General features: G+C 62.6%; 1 protein-coding gene across 2 annotated transcripts; it reads left to right on the top strand.

The window, feature by feature from the left end:
* Window positions 1-177: 177 nt before the first annotated feature.
* MOK (MOK protein kinase) lies at window positions 178-14,890 on the top strand. Of its 2 annotated transcripts, none has more exons than XM_056113726.1 (12): window positions 178-338; window positions 4,199-4,313; window positions 6,895-6,984; window positions 8,254-8,324; window positions 11,357-11,435; window positions 11,559-11,607; window positions 12,915-13,090; window positions 13,265-13,366; window positions 13,475-13,648; window positions 14,006-14,117; window positions 14,511-14,690; window positions 14,762-14,890. In XM_056113726.1, the coding sequence occupies exons 1-12, from the start codon at window positions 332-334 to the stop codon at window positions 14,840-14,842; spliced, it is 1,236 nt and encodes a 411-aa protein (XP_055969701.1). In that variant the 5' UTR covers window positions 178-331; the 3' UTR covers window positions 14,843-14,890. The 2 variants fall into 2 exon arrangements, with proteins under 2 accessions (XP_055969701.1, XP_055969700.1); XM_056113725.1 differs by having other exon boundaries at window positions 12,912-13,090.
* The last annotated feature ends 732 nt before the right edge of the window (window positions 14,891-15,622 follow it).

Here is a 15,622-nt window from a genome sequence, read left to right as displayed (position 1 = left end):
AGGAAGCCCCGAGCACCGCCGGGCGAGTTCCGCCCGCAGCCCCGGAAGAATCGCTTCCCACGAGCGGAGCGTCGGTTGCTTAGCAACCGGGCCCGGAGCCGCGCCCCATTGCGCACGCGCGGAGGCGGCGGGCGTTTTGCGCACGCGCCGGCGGCGGCGGTTGCTAGGCGACGGGATACAACATGGCGGCCGGTCCTAACGCTCTCATCCAGGGACCCCCGCGGAGGCCCTAGTGCGGGTCCGTACCCGGGCGAGTGGGAGCCGGGGCCGCCCTTCGTGCCGAGTTCCTCCGACGGTGTCTCGAGGGGCTTGGCCGGCGTCCGCGGCCAGGATGAAGAGTGAGTGGGCGGCTGCGGCGGGGGTCCAGGTCGCGGGGGCGGGGGCGGGGCCTGGGCGGCTGCGGCGGGTCCGGGGGCGGGTCCGGGGGCGGGGTGGGGGCGGGGCCCGGGGTCCGGGGCCCGGGTCGGGATCGGGGTCGGGGTCCGGGTCCGGGTCGGGGCCTGGGCGGCTGCTGCGGGGTCCGGGCCGGGGGCGGGGGCGGCGGCCGGGCTTGACTTAGTGTCGCGGCTGCTTTCCCCCGCGCGGGTCCAGAGGGGACGGGCCGTGGGCTCCTGTCGGGGGTCCGTGGGCTTCTTATCGGGGGTCCGTGGGCTTCTTATCGGGGGTCCGTGGGCTTCGTACCGGGGGCCAGTGCGCTCGCCGCTGGGGGCCGAGGCCGATGCGGGTGGACCGTCCTCCCCGCGCCCACGTGCGCCTCTCCCGCGCTTTCCCTGGAGGGTCTGGGGGCAGCTTCCGGCGGGGCTCAGAGGAGAGGCGGTTGCGCACAGCCGGCCCTTGGATCTGGATCCTCCGCATCCCAGAGGGTCCGGGAGTGATCCCTGAGCACAGAGCCAGGAGTAAGCCCTGCGCGAGCGGGCTGTGGCCCAAACACAAAAAAAGGGGAGTGTTGCTGAAAGCTGTGGAGGGTGTAGGCACCTTGGGAAACCGACAGAAGGGGTGCAGAATTCACCATGACCCCAGTGCAGTTACCACTGGCTCTGCACCCAGTGTTCACTCCTGGGCCCCCTGTGCTCTGTGGGCCCCCTGTGACGCCAGGGCAGAACCTGGGCCCACTACGTGCAAGGCCAGTGTCCTATCCCCTGTCCTGTCTCCGCAGCCCTGGGTCATTTTATTTAATTAATTAATTTATTTATTTTGCTTTTTGGGTCACACCCGGCGATGCACAGGGTTTACTCCTGGCTCTGCACTCAGGAATCACTCCTGGCAGTGCTCAGGGGACCATATGGGATGCTGGGAATCAAACCCAGGTCGGCCGCGTGCAAGGCAAAGGCCCTACCCGCTGTGCTCTCTCTCCAGCCTCCCCCTGGGTCATTTTAAACATCGTTGTACTGGCTCTGCACAATTGTCATTTTGCGGTCATGAGCCAGAGGTGCTGTGGAAAGTTTAAATTTTGTAGGAGTAGTGTAGTTTATGTTGTGGCCTAATTGTCAGTTGATAATTCTGTGTGGCAGCCGTGGTGTAACAAAGACTTCATATTCAACCTTTGCAAGACATTTATTTCTGTGAGAACATGTTTCTGTGTTTATCTTTTTCACCCATGTACCCAGAGCTGTAAGGGCTGGAGTGAATAGCACAGCGGTAGGGCGTTTGCCTTGCACGCAGCCAACATGGCCGACCCGAGTTCGATTCCTCCGCCCCTCTCGGAGAGCCCGGCAAGCTACCGAGAGTATCTCGCCCGCACGGCAGAGCCTGGCAAGCTCCCCGTGACGTATTCGATATGCCAGACACAGTAACAACGAAGTCTCCAATGGAGACGTTACTGGGCCCGCTCGAGCAAATCGACGATCAACGGGAGGGCCTTTACCTTACCTTTACCCAGAGCTGTAGTTTGAATACAGGCCTGCAAAACTGTACCTTTTTTATTTTTTTGCTTTTTTAGGTCACACCTGGCGATCCACAGGGGTTACTCCTGGCTCTGCACTCAGGAATTACCCCTGGCGGTGCTCAGGAAACCATATGGGATGCTGGGAATCGAACCCGGGTCTGCCACGTGCAAGGCAAACGCCCTACCCGCTGTGCTATGGCTCCAGCCCCGCAGAACTGTATTTTTAACTTCACTTCTAACCTGTACTTACAGTGGGTACACTTTTTTCTTTTGCTCTGTTTCTTCCAGTTTATTTTTGGGGCCACACCCAGTGGTGCTCAGGGCTTTCTCCTGGTTCTGTGCTCAGGGATCCGTTGTGTTCAGGGAACCATATGTGATGCTGAGGATTGAGCCAGGTTGCGTGTGTGCAGGGCAGGTCATTTCTAGACTGTCTTCCACTCCCTTCTCTGTCCTTTTTTATCTTTAAGATCATTTTGTCTGCTTCCTGCCTGCCTTCCAGCTTTCCTCTCTCCAAATGATGGGTTTGTTTGCGCTGCCCTTTAGAGAGTTGACATCATGACATTTCACTGCTTAAGCCAAGGACATTGGCCTCTGTAGTCTCAGACAGACGGGACGAGATAACTCTTGTGTCCGCATTATCTCGTACAGTCTATTGATCCTTTCCCTATTTACCTCCATAAGTTCTGCTGGAGGTTTGTTATTTTTTTCCCCAGGATCCAACCAAAAACCACAAATTGCATCTTGCCTGTCCCTCAGACTGTTGTTCTGGCTCAGTCTCCTGCCTCTCGTGTCTTTCACAATGTCATTTTTTTTCTTTTTGGGGGTCACACTTGGCGATGCTCAGGGGTCACTCCTGGCTCTGCACTGAGGAATCATTCCTGGCGGTGCTCAGGGGACCATATGGGGTGCTGGGAATCGAACCTGGGTCGGCTGCGTGCAAGGCAAACGCCCTCCCCGCTATGCTGTCACTCCAGCCCCACACAGTATCATTTTTTGAGAACTCAGGCATATTTTGCAGATTAGTACTCAGGTCGGACGTGTTTATTGCTACCTCCTAATTAGCTGCAGCTGCTCTCCAGCTGGTTTGTTTTGTTCTGGGGCCACCCCCAGCGGTGCCTGGGGACTCTGCGGGCAGTGCTCCTGGGACTCCTCGCAGCAGGACCCAGGCCTCCCCTAAGCCTGTGCTTGGGTCTACCTCTCCGTCTCCTGCAGCTTAGATAGTTTAGTGAGGAGCCTGTCAGGACTGTCCCTCTGTCCCCGCTGGAGGCCCACGGCGGCAGGCTTCAGTTTTGGGGGAGTGATGCTCAAGTACTTGCTCTCTCACTTTGGCCTTGTAGACCTGCCCCAGCTAGAGGCAGGCGGTGCTGTCCATTCCCCGCATGTGTGTGTGCCCTCCTTTCCACGTGTATGTCGAGAGACGTGGGCCTTTTTTTTTTTTTGCTTTTTGGATCACACCCGGCGTTGCACAGGGCTTACTCCTGGTTCTACACTCAGGAATTACTCCTGGTGGTGCTTGGGGGACCCTATGGGATGCTGGGAATCGAACCCGGGTCAGCCACGTGCAAGGCAAACACCCTCCCTGCTGTGCTGTCGCTCCGGCCTCTTATCAACTTGTTTATAAGACATTTGTTTCAGGCCTTAAATGTTCCAGCTACACCAATAGCCCACCACCAGTGTGTCCTTCCCGCCACGGTGTCCCCGAGTTGCCCACCCATCACCCAGCTGCCCCTTGCAGGCCCCAGGAAACCAGCTTCATACTGCTTGTTGCCACATGACAGCAAATGGAATTACGGAACGTTAGATCAACCCAAGTCAGTTTGCGATAATTTCTGCGTCTCACAGTGGTGTTTCTGAAGTCACTGTCCGAGGACTTACTGAGGTGGCCAGGCCCATTTTAATTTCAGATAATTTCCGCCTTTCCGCGGCCTCTGGCTTGTTTGTGGGGTGCCTGGGCCGTCTCAGCCAGTGGCTTCGGCGTGTGCCTCCCCACTCCTTTCCTGCTCGGTCCTGCTGGGGTGTGCCGCGTGGGTGTCCCAGGTCGGAGATTCCTGAGCAGGCCGAGGGCCGGGGAATCCCTCTTTCTCAGCTGTGCCCCCAAGTACCCGGAAGGGCCCCGCGGGCTGGGCACATTTTCTTCCACACCCCTGGTTTTCCCACCAGCCGCTTGGCCACGGGCCTCTGCCCTCCTGGCTGGGCTCTGCCTGCCCCTCCCCGGGCACAGGAAGGCACTTTCTCCAGTACATCTCTGGGGGGTTCCGGTCGAAGGCAGCAGGTGCGCGTGGACAGCCTTCTCCCTCCCATTCCTCTCTGCAGACTATAAAGCAATTGGCAAAATAGGAGAGGGAACGTTTTCTGAAGTCATGAAGGTGCAGAGCCTGAGAGACGGGAACTTCTATGCTTGTAAACAGATGAAGCAACATTTTGAAAGGTAGGTGTTCTGGAAGCCCGGGTCTGGGCCCAGTTGGGTGGGCGCTGTCCAGCAGACTGGGGCTCGGGGCAGCCCTCTCCCGACAGCCGTGTGCTCTGACTGTGTGCTGCCTCCGAGCTGACCCGGGGTCCGCGTGGCGGAAGAGGGCCAGGGGCTTGGAGCAGTGGGTTTTCGGGGAGGACCTGGGTTTTGGCATGGTCCCTGGAGAACCGGCAGGTCCATTCTCAGCGGTCACATGACTGGGGCAGCCACCGGAGGGGACGAGGCAGCCCAGCGCATGGAGTGGGACGGCTGCGGGTCATGGGACAGAGGGCGGAAGCTCTGGTTTGTGTGTGCCAACCCCGACGTGGGAGCTGCACACTGGAAGCGCTGGGGGTGGGGACGTGACCCCTTCTCTCCTGGGGGTCAGCGGAGGCCTGTGTTGGGGTGTAGACGGTTGTCCCCCACTTGGTATAGGAGACGGAGCAGCAGGGCGCTCCTTGCACCAGCGCACCCAGTTTGACCCCTGGCACCACGTATGGTGCCGCCCTGAGCTCCAGGAGTCATCCCTGAGCTGAGACGGGAAGAGCCCCGAGCAGCCCCAGGGCGCCCCCAACCGAAAGGAGTGAGAGATTAATTGCTTAATTAACTGTCTCTCAGCTCCAAGCGGCATCTGGGCGAGGCAGCATATCGGTGCGGGGAGAGCAGCCCACCCTCACGCTCCTCGCTGACCTCTGCCCCGCGTGGACACTGCCCCCCTCCCCGCGGTGCCCGCCCCCCACTCACTGGGTCTGTCTGTGATTCCTGCTCAGGGTGGCCCCGCTGCCCGACTCACAGAGGGCTGTGCAGTTCTCTGCGGCGTGAATGGGCAGGAAATCCCCCCCCCCCACCGCCTCAACTGTGCCGGAACATTCTAGCCAACAGAGAAAACGCCTTCGCGCCCCTTCTCAGCTCCCACCTGCCTTCAGGCCGCTGTCTTCAGGGCTTTTCCTCTGCCCTCTCCTAGGACTGCCGCATCTCCCGGGGCCCAGGGCCTGCTCCAGGGGGCTGCCAGGGCCTTGGCTGTCCAGCTGCACCCACAGCCCTGCCGCGGCCGTTCAGTGGTGACACCGTGGGGCTCTGTCTGCCGCCAGTGGCCTGGGTTCGTGGAGGCTGTCACTGCCGGACTCTGGACACAGTGCCCGTGGCTCGTGGCCGGGGTCTGAGTGAAGGGGCAGGTGCTGCCCTCACAGAGCGAGGCCAGTATCTGGTGTCTGCCGCAACTCTGGGCATGTCTTTGGCACCTTTGCTCTCTGGCTGTGCTGTCTCTAGTTCTGGCTCTGTTTGTTTGCTTTTTCTTGTCTTGGGTTTGGTTTGGTTTGGGGGTCACATCCGGTGATGCTCAGGGCTCCCTCCTGGCTGTACGCTCAGGAATCGCCTCTGGTGAGCGAGGATCAAACCCAGGTTGGCCGTCTGCAAGGCCAGGGCCCTTCCTGCTGTACTATCGCTCTGGCCCCTGGTTGCTTTTCCTTGGTTATTTTTGTTTGATGGGGGAGGGGGTCACTGGTTCAGTGCTTGGGGACCCTGCAGTGCTGGGAATCAAGTTTGGGGGTGCGGCCAGCACTGGGCACATTGCACCCTTTCCCTGGCGCCCGGGTCACTCATTGCTTTTGGGGCTCAGCCCTGGCTCTGCACTCGGGGTCACTCCCCAGTCAGCTATGTCGAGGCCAGCGCCTTCCCGTCCCCTCCGTGGGCCTAGTGCTCGTCACGGTGCTCACTCCTGGGCATCTGGCGGCAGAGACCCTGTCCCCAAGCAGGGACCACAATCCAGGGGGGCTCATGCGTCTCACAGGAAGTGGACAAGCTGGGGCTGCCTGCCTGTGTAGGTGACGTGAGCCCTGGGTGACCTGGGCCTAGAACAGGCGTTTCCAGGCTGTGCCAGTGGGGCTGCTGCCGCCCCTGGTGGGTCCCTACAGAAAGCCTGGGAGGCCTGACCCGGACCCCCAACTAGGGGTGCTGAGTCCTGGGGGGTGGGTCTGGCAGTAGGGATGGTGATGGCTCAGTGGTGCCCTAGTGAAGATGGGTGCTGTCCACCCGGTAGGGTGTGGGCCCTTTCTTGTCCGAGGCCTCTCTCAGGCGCTTTCGACACGAAACCCCGTGTGTGCGTTTCCCAGAGGGACCCTGGCCCGGGGACTCCACCTTGGAGGCTGTCGTGGGGACCTCTGGGGGCAGCCCGGTCCTGGGTCCTGACAGTGGGGTGTGTGGAGCCCCATGAAGGTCAGTCAGGCTGTGCCTGCTGCTGTGGCCCCCACCCGGCCACCTGGACACTGAGGGGGTGCCGGCTGGACAGGGAGGGGAGTGCAGGCGCCCCCCGCAGGCTGCCATCTTGCTTTTCAGCATGGGGGACCATGCACACCCTGCTCAGGACAGAAGTGTCACACTGGGGGGGAGTGCGCTGCGAACCCTGGGTCCCTGCTGCAGGGGCACGGCCGGGCAGGCGTCCCCTCTCTGGAGTCTGTGGGCAGCGCCACGCCCCACTGGGCCCTGGAGGGTGAATCGTGACTTCCTGGCCCCGACCTGAAGCTGACCGTTCTCTGCCGCCCTTGTGTTTACTGCACACCAGCATCGAGCAAGTGAACAACCTGCGCGAGATCCAAGCTCTGAGGCGCCTGAACCCGCACCCCAACATCCTCACGCTGCACGAGGTGGTCTTGTGAGTATGCGCGGGCTCAGGCCTTTCCGTGCCTGAGAGACTCGGCCTTGGTCTTTTCTGGCGGGGAGTTTGACCCTCAGCTGCCAGTGCTCAGGTTACTCCTGGCTCTGTGCTCAGGAGTCACTCCCGGCAGGACTTGGGGAACCCGGGGAGGGGGGTGCTGGGGTGGAGATCAGGGCCGGCCTGCGTGAGGCGAGCACCTTAACGCCTCTTCTCCTCCGTTCTCGCTCTCTCTTTCCTGTGTCCGGGCCTCCCCTGGGGGTGCGCAGGGCTCACTCCTGGCTTTGCACGCAGGGGTCACTCCTGATGGTGCTTGGGGGCCATACGGGATGCTGGGGATCGAACCCGGGTTGGCTAAGGGCGAGGCCAGTGCCTCCCCAGCGTGCTGTGGCCCAACCCCCTCTCCCCCCTTCCCACCTCTCAGCCCCCCTGCCTCTGGAGGAGACCGGCAGCAGGGCAGCCGTGTGCTCTGTGGCCAAGGAGCCCATTTGTGGGCTCTGGGGCCGTGGAAGCTCCCACTGGGTGCCAGGACTCTCGCTGACCTCCAGGACTGGCATGGAGCCCCTCTCTGGCCGGCCCTTTGGGAATACTGCCCGTTCCCTGCGCCTCACCCCCTTCCCTGGTGCTGGCACCTCCCACCCCGCACCCCTGCAGGCTCCTGCCTTTCTGATGCTGGTGTGGCGGGCAGCTGTCAGCAGAGGTGGGCGCAGGGCAGAGCACATGCCGGGGCCATAGCTCCCCTGCTTGGGCCCCAGAGACCCCGAGAGAGGGTGAGGTCAGCCCTGCAGCTGCAACCCCCTGCCCGCCCGCCAGGATGCTGAGGGGCTGGTGGACCTTGTCAGGTGTCTAACAAGGGGTCAGTCTTCGGGTGGTGGGAGGGGGCTTTACCGTTATGAGGAATTGCAGTATGGATCACATGGACATTCACGTGATGCAGGCCGCCGCTGCTTTTTTTTTTTTTTTTTACTTTTTTTGGGTCACACCTGGCAGTGCTCAGGGGTCACTCAGGAATTACTCCTGGCAGTGCTTGGGGGACACTATGGGTTGCCGGGGATCAAACTCTGATCGGCCGCTTCAGGGCAGACGCCCTGCCCCCTGTGCTATCTCTCAGCCCCGGGCCCTGGGCTGTGTTCAGTTAGTCCATGTTGCTCTTTGTCTGATGTGGGATACTCATGTTTACCAGAAATGTTCACAAATGAATGATTGGATGTTTTTTTTTTTCCATGGAGACAAGGAAAAAGCCTCTTACAAACCTGCTTTCTTCTTCAGTGACAGGAAATCCGGTTCTCTTGCACTAATATGTGAACTTATGGACATGAATATTTATGAACTAATCCGAGGTACGTAGAACAATCGGGCCCTGAGACCCGTCTTTGTGGCTGGTGCCCCGAGACCTGTAGTCGCTGTGGACCCCATGCAGGCACCTGCTTGGTCCCTTCCCCTCGCGGGCCCGGCCCTCTGGCCGCTGCAGAGAGGCGCTGGCCCGTGTCCTGCCTCTGCCCGGGACCCGTGCCCCTGCCCTGCTGCTGTTCTCAGCTCCGAGTGGCGCTAAAGGAGAGGCCCCGTCCACTCTCGGCCCACGGGCAGCGCCCTGCTCAGATCTCGCTCTCTAAGCTGTGGCCTGGGGGTGGCCACGGTGGCCGCATAGCAGCTGCCCGGCCTCTGGCCTCTGCTGTGCTGTGCATTTCAGGTGGGCCGTGAATGAATGCCCCAGAAAGGAACCCAGGGCGCAGGTGCTGGACAGCAGCGTGAGGGCTGCCCCCTGAGTGACCTGTCAGCAAAGGCTTTAACCTGCCCAGGAAACAGCCTCTGTAGGACGAGGGTGGACACTGGGCTTCCCAGGGCTGCAGGACGAGGATGGACACTGGCTGCTCCCCTGGGCCTGCGTGATGAGGGTGGACGCTGGCTGCTCCTGCGGGGGCTGTGGACTCGGAGGTCAGCTCGGGGCAGAGCTGTGGGCCCAGGTGCTGAGGGAAGTGCCGCCCCCCCCCCCCCCCCCCCCCGGGGCCTGGGGAAAGCTTCGGTGCCTCACGGTCCCCTGAGGGTGGTAGGCCTGGAGCGCCACCACCAGTGCTTGGGCCCAGACTTTCCTGGTCCTTGGGGGGACATGGATGATTCCTGGCGGGGCGGGGGAGGCGTTTCTTCCGCTCCCCATGTCTGGCCCCAGGGGGGTCAGGCCTGAGCTCTGGGACCTGGCACCCAGCTGTGACAGCAACAGCCGGGAGGCGGGAACAGCCATGTCTGAGGCGGCCACAGGTGGGCCCAGAGCAACCAAGGGGCCCGACAGCCCCACGTGGATGGAGGAGGCAGCCTCATGGTTCTGCTTCTCGGGGGGGCCCCGGGAGCGGCCCCGGCAAGGGCCCCGGCGTCGGGTCTCTTGGCTGTCTCCTGGCAGGGGCCCAGGGCTCACTCCAGAGCATGGAGACGCCCCATCCCCACCCCTGTGGCTCACCGAGAGGCGCCTTCGCCGGTAAAGCACCACAGTGCTTCCTTCCTTTGGGGCTGCTTGATTCTGTGCCCACGGGGGTCTGGGTGCACGGGCTCTGGGTGGGCTCTGGATGGGGCCACCTGCCCCACTGCCCCGGCCATTGATGTGCTTCTCACGGAGCCTCACAGATATCTCTCTTCAGCAACAGCTTCTCAGGGGGCTGACGTCTCAGAGTTCTGACGCTTGCTTCCAGGGGCATGAAATTCTTTTTGGGTCACACCTGGTGACATTCAGGGGTTTGTCCTGGCTCTGCACTCAGGGATCACCCCCGGCGGTGCTCGGGGGACCTTATGGGATGCCGGGGATTGAACTCAGGTCGGCCGCATTTAAGGCAAATGCCCTACCTGCCGTACTATCACTCCAGCCCCTTGGCTCGTTTTTTTTTTGTTTTCTGGGCCACACCCAGGGATGCTCAGGGTTAACTCCTGAGTCTGCACTCAGGAATTGCTCTCTTTTTTTTTTTCTTTTTTTCTTTTTGGGTCACACCTGGCTCTGCGCTCAGGAATCACCCTGGAGGCGCTTGGGTTGGCCATGTGCAAGGCAAACGCCCTCCCCGCTGTGCTATTGCTCCAGCCCCAGGAATTGCTCTTGACGGTGCTTGGGGGGCCATATGGAATACAAGGGATGGAACCTGGGTGGGCTGCGTGTGAGGCAAATGCCCTCCCGCTGTACTGTCACTCCGGCCCGCTAGAATATTCTTCATGGCACTGTTCGGTGAGACCCCCCTGAGGAGCACTCTGGGGCCAGCCTGGACATGGCTGGGGTTACTGTGCCCTCCTCAGGCCCTCGTACTTCTCTGAAGCTGGGGTGGTGGAGAGACTGGGAGGTTCCTGGTGCTCCCTGAGTCCCTCTGCTTTCAGCCAGGCTCAGGGGAGGCACGGAGGAACTCTGAAGTCTGAGGTGGGTGGGGACAGCGGGGTCAGCCCTGCGGGAGGACTCCAGGGTCCCAGGTGCTCCTGCTCCGCCAGGCAGGGCAAACTGGGAGCCGGGTCCTTCCTCCCGGGGGCTCCCAGCTGGCCTTAGTGTCTAGGTCCGCTTTCTCGCGCCCAGATGCCACAGGGGCAGGCAGATCGCCCCTAGGACGGGGCCTGGAAGGACACCGGGAGGGGCACGGGGCTCTGGAGCTGCTGATGGCAGGGCGTGGTGGCAGTGGGGTGGCCTCGAGCCTCGAGTGCCTTGAGGTCGGGCTTGTGTCCTCCACACGCGGGGCTGGTCCCGAGGCGGCTCCCGACAGCCCTGCGCCCACGTGGCCCTTCTGGTCTGCTGCCCGGAGCCACCGTGAACTGTGTGGAGTCGCCGGCGACTGCTGGGCTCGGTATTCTGTCATGCCCGTGAGTCGGCCCGTCCTGCAGAAAACGCTTTCACGCCTAAAGTGCAGCTGCAGGACAGGCCCGGGCATCCTGGCGGCATCGCAGAGTCCTGGTGGCATCGGGGCGTCTTGGGACATGGTGCCTGCAGGGGAGCCCGGCTAGCGGGCCCATGCACCCCTGCAAGCCCCCAGCTCCTGTTGGCTTCTCAGACCGGAGGTGCCCATGGGCAGTGTGTGGATGGTGCCCCCCGCTTGGCGGCCACAGTGTCTGTTTGCTTCTTCCCTGGGCCAAAGTTAGATTTTCACACAGCACAGCGGGTAGGGCGTCTGCCTTGCACACAGCCAACATGGCCGACCCGAGTTCGATTCCTCCGCCCCTCTCGGAGAGCCCGGCAAGCTACCGAGAGTATTCGATATGCCAGACACAGTAACAACAAAGTCTCCAATGGAGACGTTACTGGGCCCGCTCGAGTAAATCGATGATCAACGGGAGGGCCTTTACTTTTACTTTACTTAGTCTTGACTTCACGGAAGGGGATCTGGTGAACATGTTGGCTGTTTGCTTCACTGCACAGGGAGAAGACACCCATTACCAGAAAAAAGAATTATGCGTTACATGTACCAGCTCTGTAAATCCCTGGACCATATGCACAGGTACGCTGTGGGGAAGGCTCCACGCTCCCGCCCATCACAGGAACTAACATTCATTCAAAGTACGATGTAAAGAATTCCAAGCCATGAGGTACCATTAATTCTACCGTTTTATGTTGACTGCAGAAACGGAATATTTCACAGGGATGTAAAACCAGAAAATATATTAATAAAGGTAAGAACATAGACTTTATTTTGTTGTTTTTTGGGCCCACCCAGCAGTGCCCAGGCTTACTCCTGGCGAGCCGGGGTGGACCCTGGGCTGGCAGTCCCTGTGGTGTGTGTCTCGGCCACCCGCCCGTGGGGACGCTCCCATGAGGACTCTGTCTCAGACACTGGACGCCTTTTGCTGACCTTCCTCCATGCCAGAGCGCTGGAGTAGGTCACTGGCCTTGTCCCCAGCCTGCAGCAAAGTTCTTTAGGGTTTTCCAGCTGATTGCTTGGCTGTTTGTTTGGGCACCACAGCTGGTGGTCCTCAGGGGCTCCTCCTGGCTTGGTGCTCGGGGTCGCCCCTGGCAGTGCCAGGGACGGGTGGGTATGCACTGCCAGGGATCAGACCTGGCATCCTGCCACGCGCACTGAGCCGTCCCCCGACCGCACATGGCTCTGTTAGTGAAAGCTCTGGACGAGACAACATGGGACAGCCTCGAGCAGAGGCGGCAGGGCAGGCCGGGAGCGCACTGTGCCCTCAGGACTCGTGTCCCGTGAGCTGTAACCCGGGACCAGGGCTGCTCACTTGGCACCAGCCTGAGGTCTCCTGTGCCCGTGGCCCGTCCTCCCCAGGCTGGGCCTGGCTGCCTTAACGGGATCTTTGATTTTGGAGGGGTCACACGCAGTGGCGCTCAGGGCTGATGTCACTTGCGGCAGGCAGGCTGCATGCGAGGCAGGCGCCCTCCCCGCTGTCCTGTCTCTCCGGCCCTGGCCTTTACGGGCTCTTTCTGTAATGTTCTGTTACCCGTGGGATTGACTCACGCATGTCCCTCTGGGCCTGGCGTCTCTCCCTCTGCTCTGTCCTCTGCAACAGTCTGTGTCCCCTTCTCCCCTGGGGGTCTGTCTTGCCCCTCTGCTGGCTGTGCCGTGCAGCCACGGAGCGTGTCACTGGAACCGGCGCAAGGACCTTTCTGGCGTGACTCTTTTGGAGTCCCCAGTGCTCACCTGACGGTCCCCATCCACCGGCTTGTGCTGCAGACACGGTGACTGGTTGTTTCCGATCCCTGTGACAGCCCTACAGTCGATGCCACTGGCGAACCTGGTTCGAGGTTCACTGTGCCTTCAGATGGGTCTGCAGGCTGGAGGGCCGGTGCGGGGAGGAGGCAGTGTGCCGTGCGGCCGCCGGGCTCATTCCTGGCACCCCACACGGTCCCCCGCGCACCACCAGGAAGGCCCCCGAGTGCAGAGCAGGCGACGCTGGGGGCGGGGGGGCTGCGAGGGGCAGCCGGGGCTCCTGTGGCCGCCGACCGCCCGGCGCTGTCCCCGCAGCAGGACATGCTGAAGCTCGGGGACTTCGGCTCGTGCCGCAGCGTGTACTCGCAGCAACCGTACACCGAGTACATCTCCACGCGCTGGTACCGCGCACCCGAGTGCCTGCTCACCGACGGCTTCTACACGCACAAGATGGACCTGTGGAGCGCGGGCTGTGTCTTCTACGAGATCAGCAGGTGCGCGCAGGCCTGGCCTGTCTCCGGCCCATCCCCGGCCCGGGCTGTCGCCAGAGTCCTCCGGGGTGCAAGTGTCGAGAAACGCTGAGGCTGGGGCCTTGGGGAGTCCTGGGCGATGGGCGTGGCCGGGCTGGTCCCCGTGTCCGGCCTCACAGCCAGCCTCCCCTCCCCCAGCCTGCAGCCCCTCTTCCCTGGTGCCAACGAGCTCGACCAGATCGCCAGGATCCACGAGATCCTCGGCACCCCCACTGAGAAGACTCTGTGCAAGTTCAAGCAGTGAGCGCCCCGCCTGCCCGCCCGCCCGGGGAGGGAGCCCCGAGGGGCACGACGGACGTGGGTGCTGGAGTAACGGGGTGACCGACTGTCATTGGGCTTTCAATACAGGTCGAGAGCTATGAGTTTTGATTTTCCTTTTAAAAAGGGATCGGGAATTCCTCTAGTGGCGGGCAGTCTGTCCCCTCACTGCCTCTCCCTCCTGCACGCAATGGTGGCCTACGATCCCGAGGATCGAGTCACGGCCCACCAGGCGCTGAAGCACCCCTACTTCCAGGAGCAGAGGTAGGCGGGGCCTGGGGGCGCCCCGCAGCGGTCCAGGCCCTCTGGGTAGCCCCTGAGGAGCGGGGGGGCAGGGCCCGGGGGGCGCCCCGTGGGCGGAGAGGTGGACAGGACTTGGTGCCAGCGGGTGTGAGGGGTGAGCTGGGGGGGCCTGGTGTGAGGGGTGAGATACTTTGGGGGGCCTGGTCTGTGAGGCGTGTCCCGGGGGGAGGGAACGCCTGCTACTGCACATTGCGGTCACATCCTTTCCTGCGTGTGAGCGGGAGCTACTGCCCCCAAAACTTGTGATTCATGGGAGCGCCTGGGTGGCCGTGGAGTTGGGGAGCCACCTGGGGCCACAGTGGGCCTGTCCCTCCACAGGACAGCCGAGAAGCTAGCTTTGAGCAGCCACAGAAGAGCCTTCTTCAGCGAGAGGGCGGCCTCGGGACTCCTGGGCCCCGACTGGCAGGTGGCGCCGGAAAGCGGGAAGCAGGTACTGACCGTGGCCACGGGGCCGGGGGGCGCGTTCTGCCTGGGGATGCCCCAAGCTGGGGGGCTGCTTGCCCGCCCCTGCCCAGGGTGGGTGGGCTTCAGGAGAGGCAGCCCCGCGTCTGCACCCCAAGCACCGTGGGCCGCAGCCCCACCAGCCCGGAGCACAGGAGCAGCCCGGCTCATGGGTGTCCTTGTGCCCCTCTGCCACCAGCCTGTGACCGCCCGGCCCTGGGTGTGGTTCAGGTGGCGGAGGGGTGGGGTGCAGAGACCCCCGGGCAGCCTGGCCGACTGCGTCTCCCGCCCTCCGCCCCGTTGTCGCTGCTGTCCGGAGCGGTGCCTCCGCCGCCACTGCCGCCTCGGCGGGTGCTACTCCCCTCTGTTTTGTTCCGAGAAGCAGCCGCTCAAGCCCGAGGAGGAGTGTGGCCGGCGTGCGGGTGCCGCCTGCGTGAAGCTCGCGGGTGGCAGCAAGCCTCTGTCCTTCTCCAGCCCGGCGCTGCCGTCCATGCTGGGCCCCGGAGCCGGCGCGAGAGTCGCGGTGCTGAGGCCCCTCAAGTGCGTGGGCGCGAGCCAGAAGGTAGCGCCTCGCTGGCCTCCCCGTGGGCCCCGGGGCCCGGGCACCCGCTGAGCCGCCCCTTTCTCTGACAGCTGGACCCGCAGAAGGACCTGAAGGCCAGCCTGAGGCAGTGCCGCCTGCCGGCCATAGAGAGGAAGGGTGGCGACCACTGAGGCCCCGCAGGGCGAGCACAGCCTGGGGGGCCCCCCCGGAGCCGGCCCTATGCGCGGCCTCGGCGGGGCTGCTCCCCGAAGCGGCGGACAGTGGGGCCCAGCTGAGTCCCGCCTCGGACCGCCTCCTTCTAGGCCTTTCATGCACTTTTGGACACAGACGCGGGGGCTGAGCTCCGGTGGTCTCCGTCTGTGGCCCAAGACCCAGATGCCGGGATGGACACGCTTGGATCTGAGCCTGGTGCCCGCAGCTCTGCCGGGCACCCCCGGGTGCGTGCGCTGCGGGAGCCGCTTTTGATTAAAGCGGCATCGTTAGAGTTCGCCTGTGTCTTGGCACATCTGTCCTGAGCCCGCCACCTGCTTCCACGAGCACCTGGGAGCAGCGACCTTGCAGGGAGACCCGGGTGGAGGTGGACCGCGGGGCCCTGGCCCACAGGAGCGAAGCGGTCACTGTCTCGCAGCATCAGGCTGGCCTGGGGAGCTGCAGTAAGTGGGCATGGGGTGGGGTGGTCTGGTGGGCATTGGCTGGTGGTGGACAGGGGGACCCTCACCGGCCCCTCTCTGGGGAATGTCCCACAAAAGCTCAGCATTTTTCTCAGCTTCTCCAACCAATGTTTTTGAGACTCCATTTCCCAGGTTTTGTCGTGTCTTTTCCGTTTTTGGGACAAATCTGACATCTGTGCTTGGGCCACCAGCCATGGGAGGGTGGGGGGCAGGGAGGGGGCCACCGAAGGGGCTATGGGGGCAGATGCAGACTGGGGGGTCACTCATGGGGGCCCGGGG

This window comes from Sorex fumeus, unplaced genomic scaffold, assembly GCF_029834395.1.
Source record: "Sorex fumeus unplaced genomic scaffold, SorFum_2.1 ptg000022l, whole genome shotgun sequence".
In the NCBI taxonomy this organism is placed as follows: Eukaryota; Metazoa; Chordata; class Mammalia; order Eulipotyphla; family Soricidae; genus Sorex; species Sorex fumeus.
This window is presented reverse-complemented; position numbering and strand designations above follow the sequence as displayed.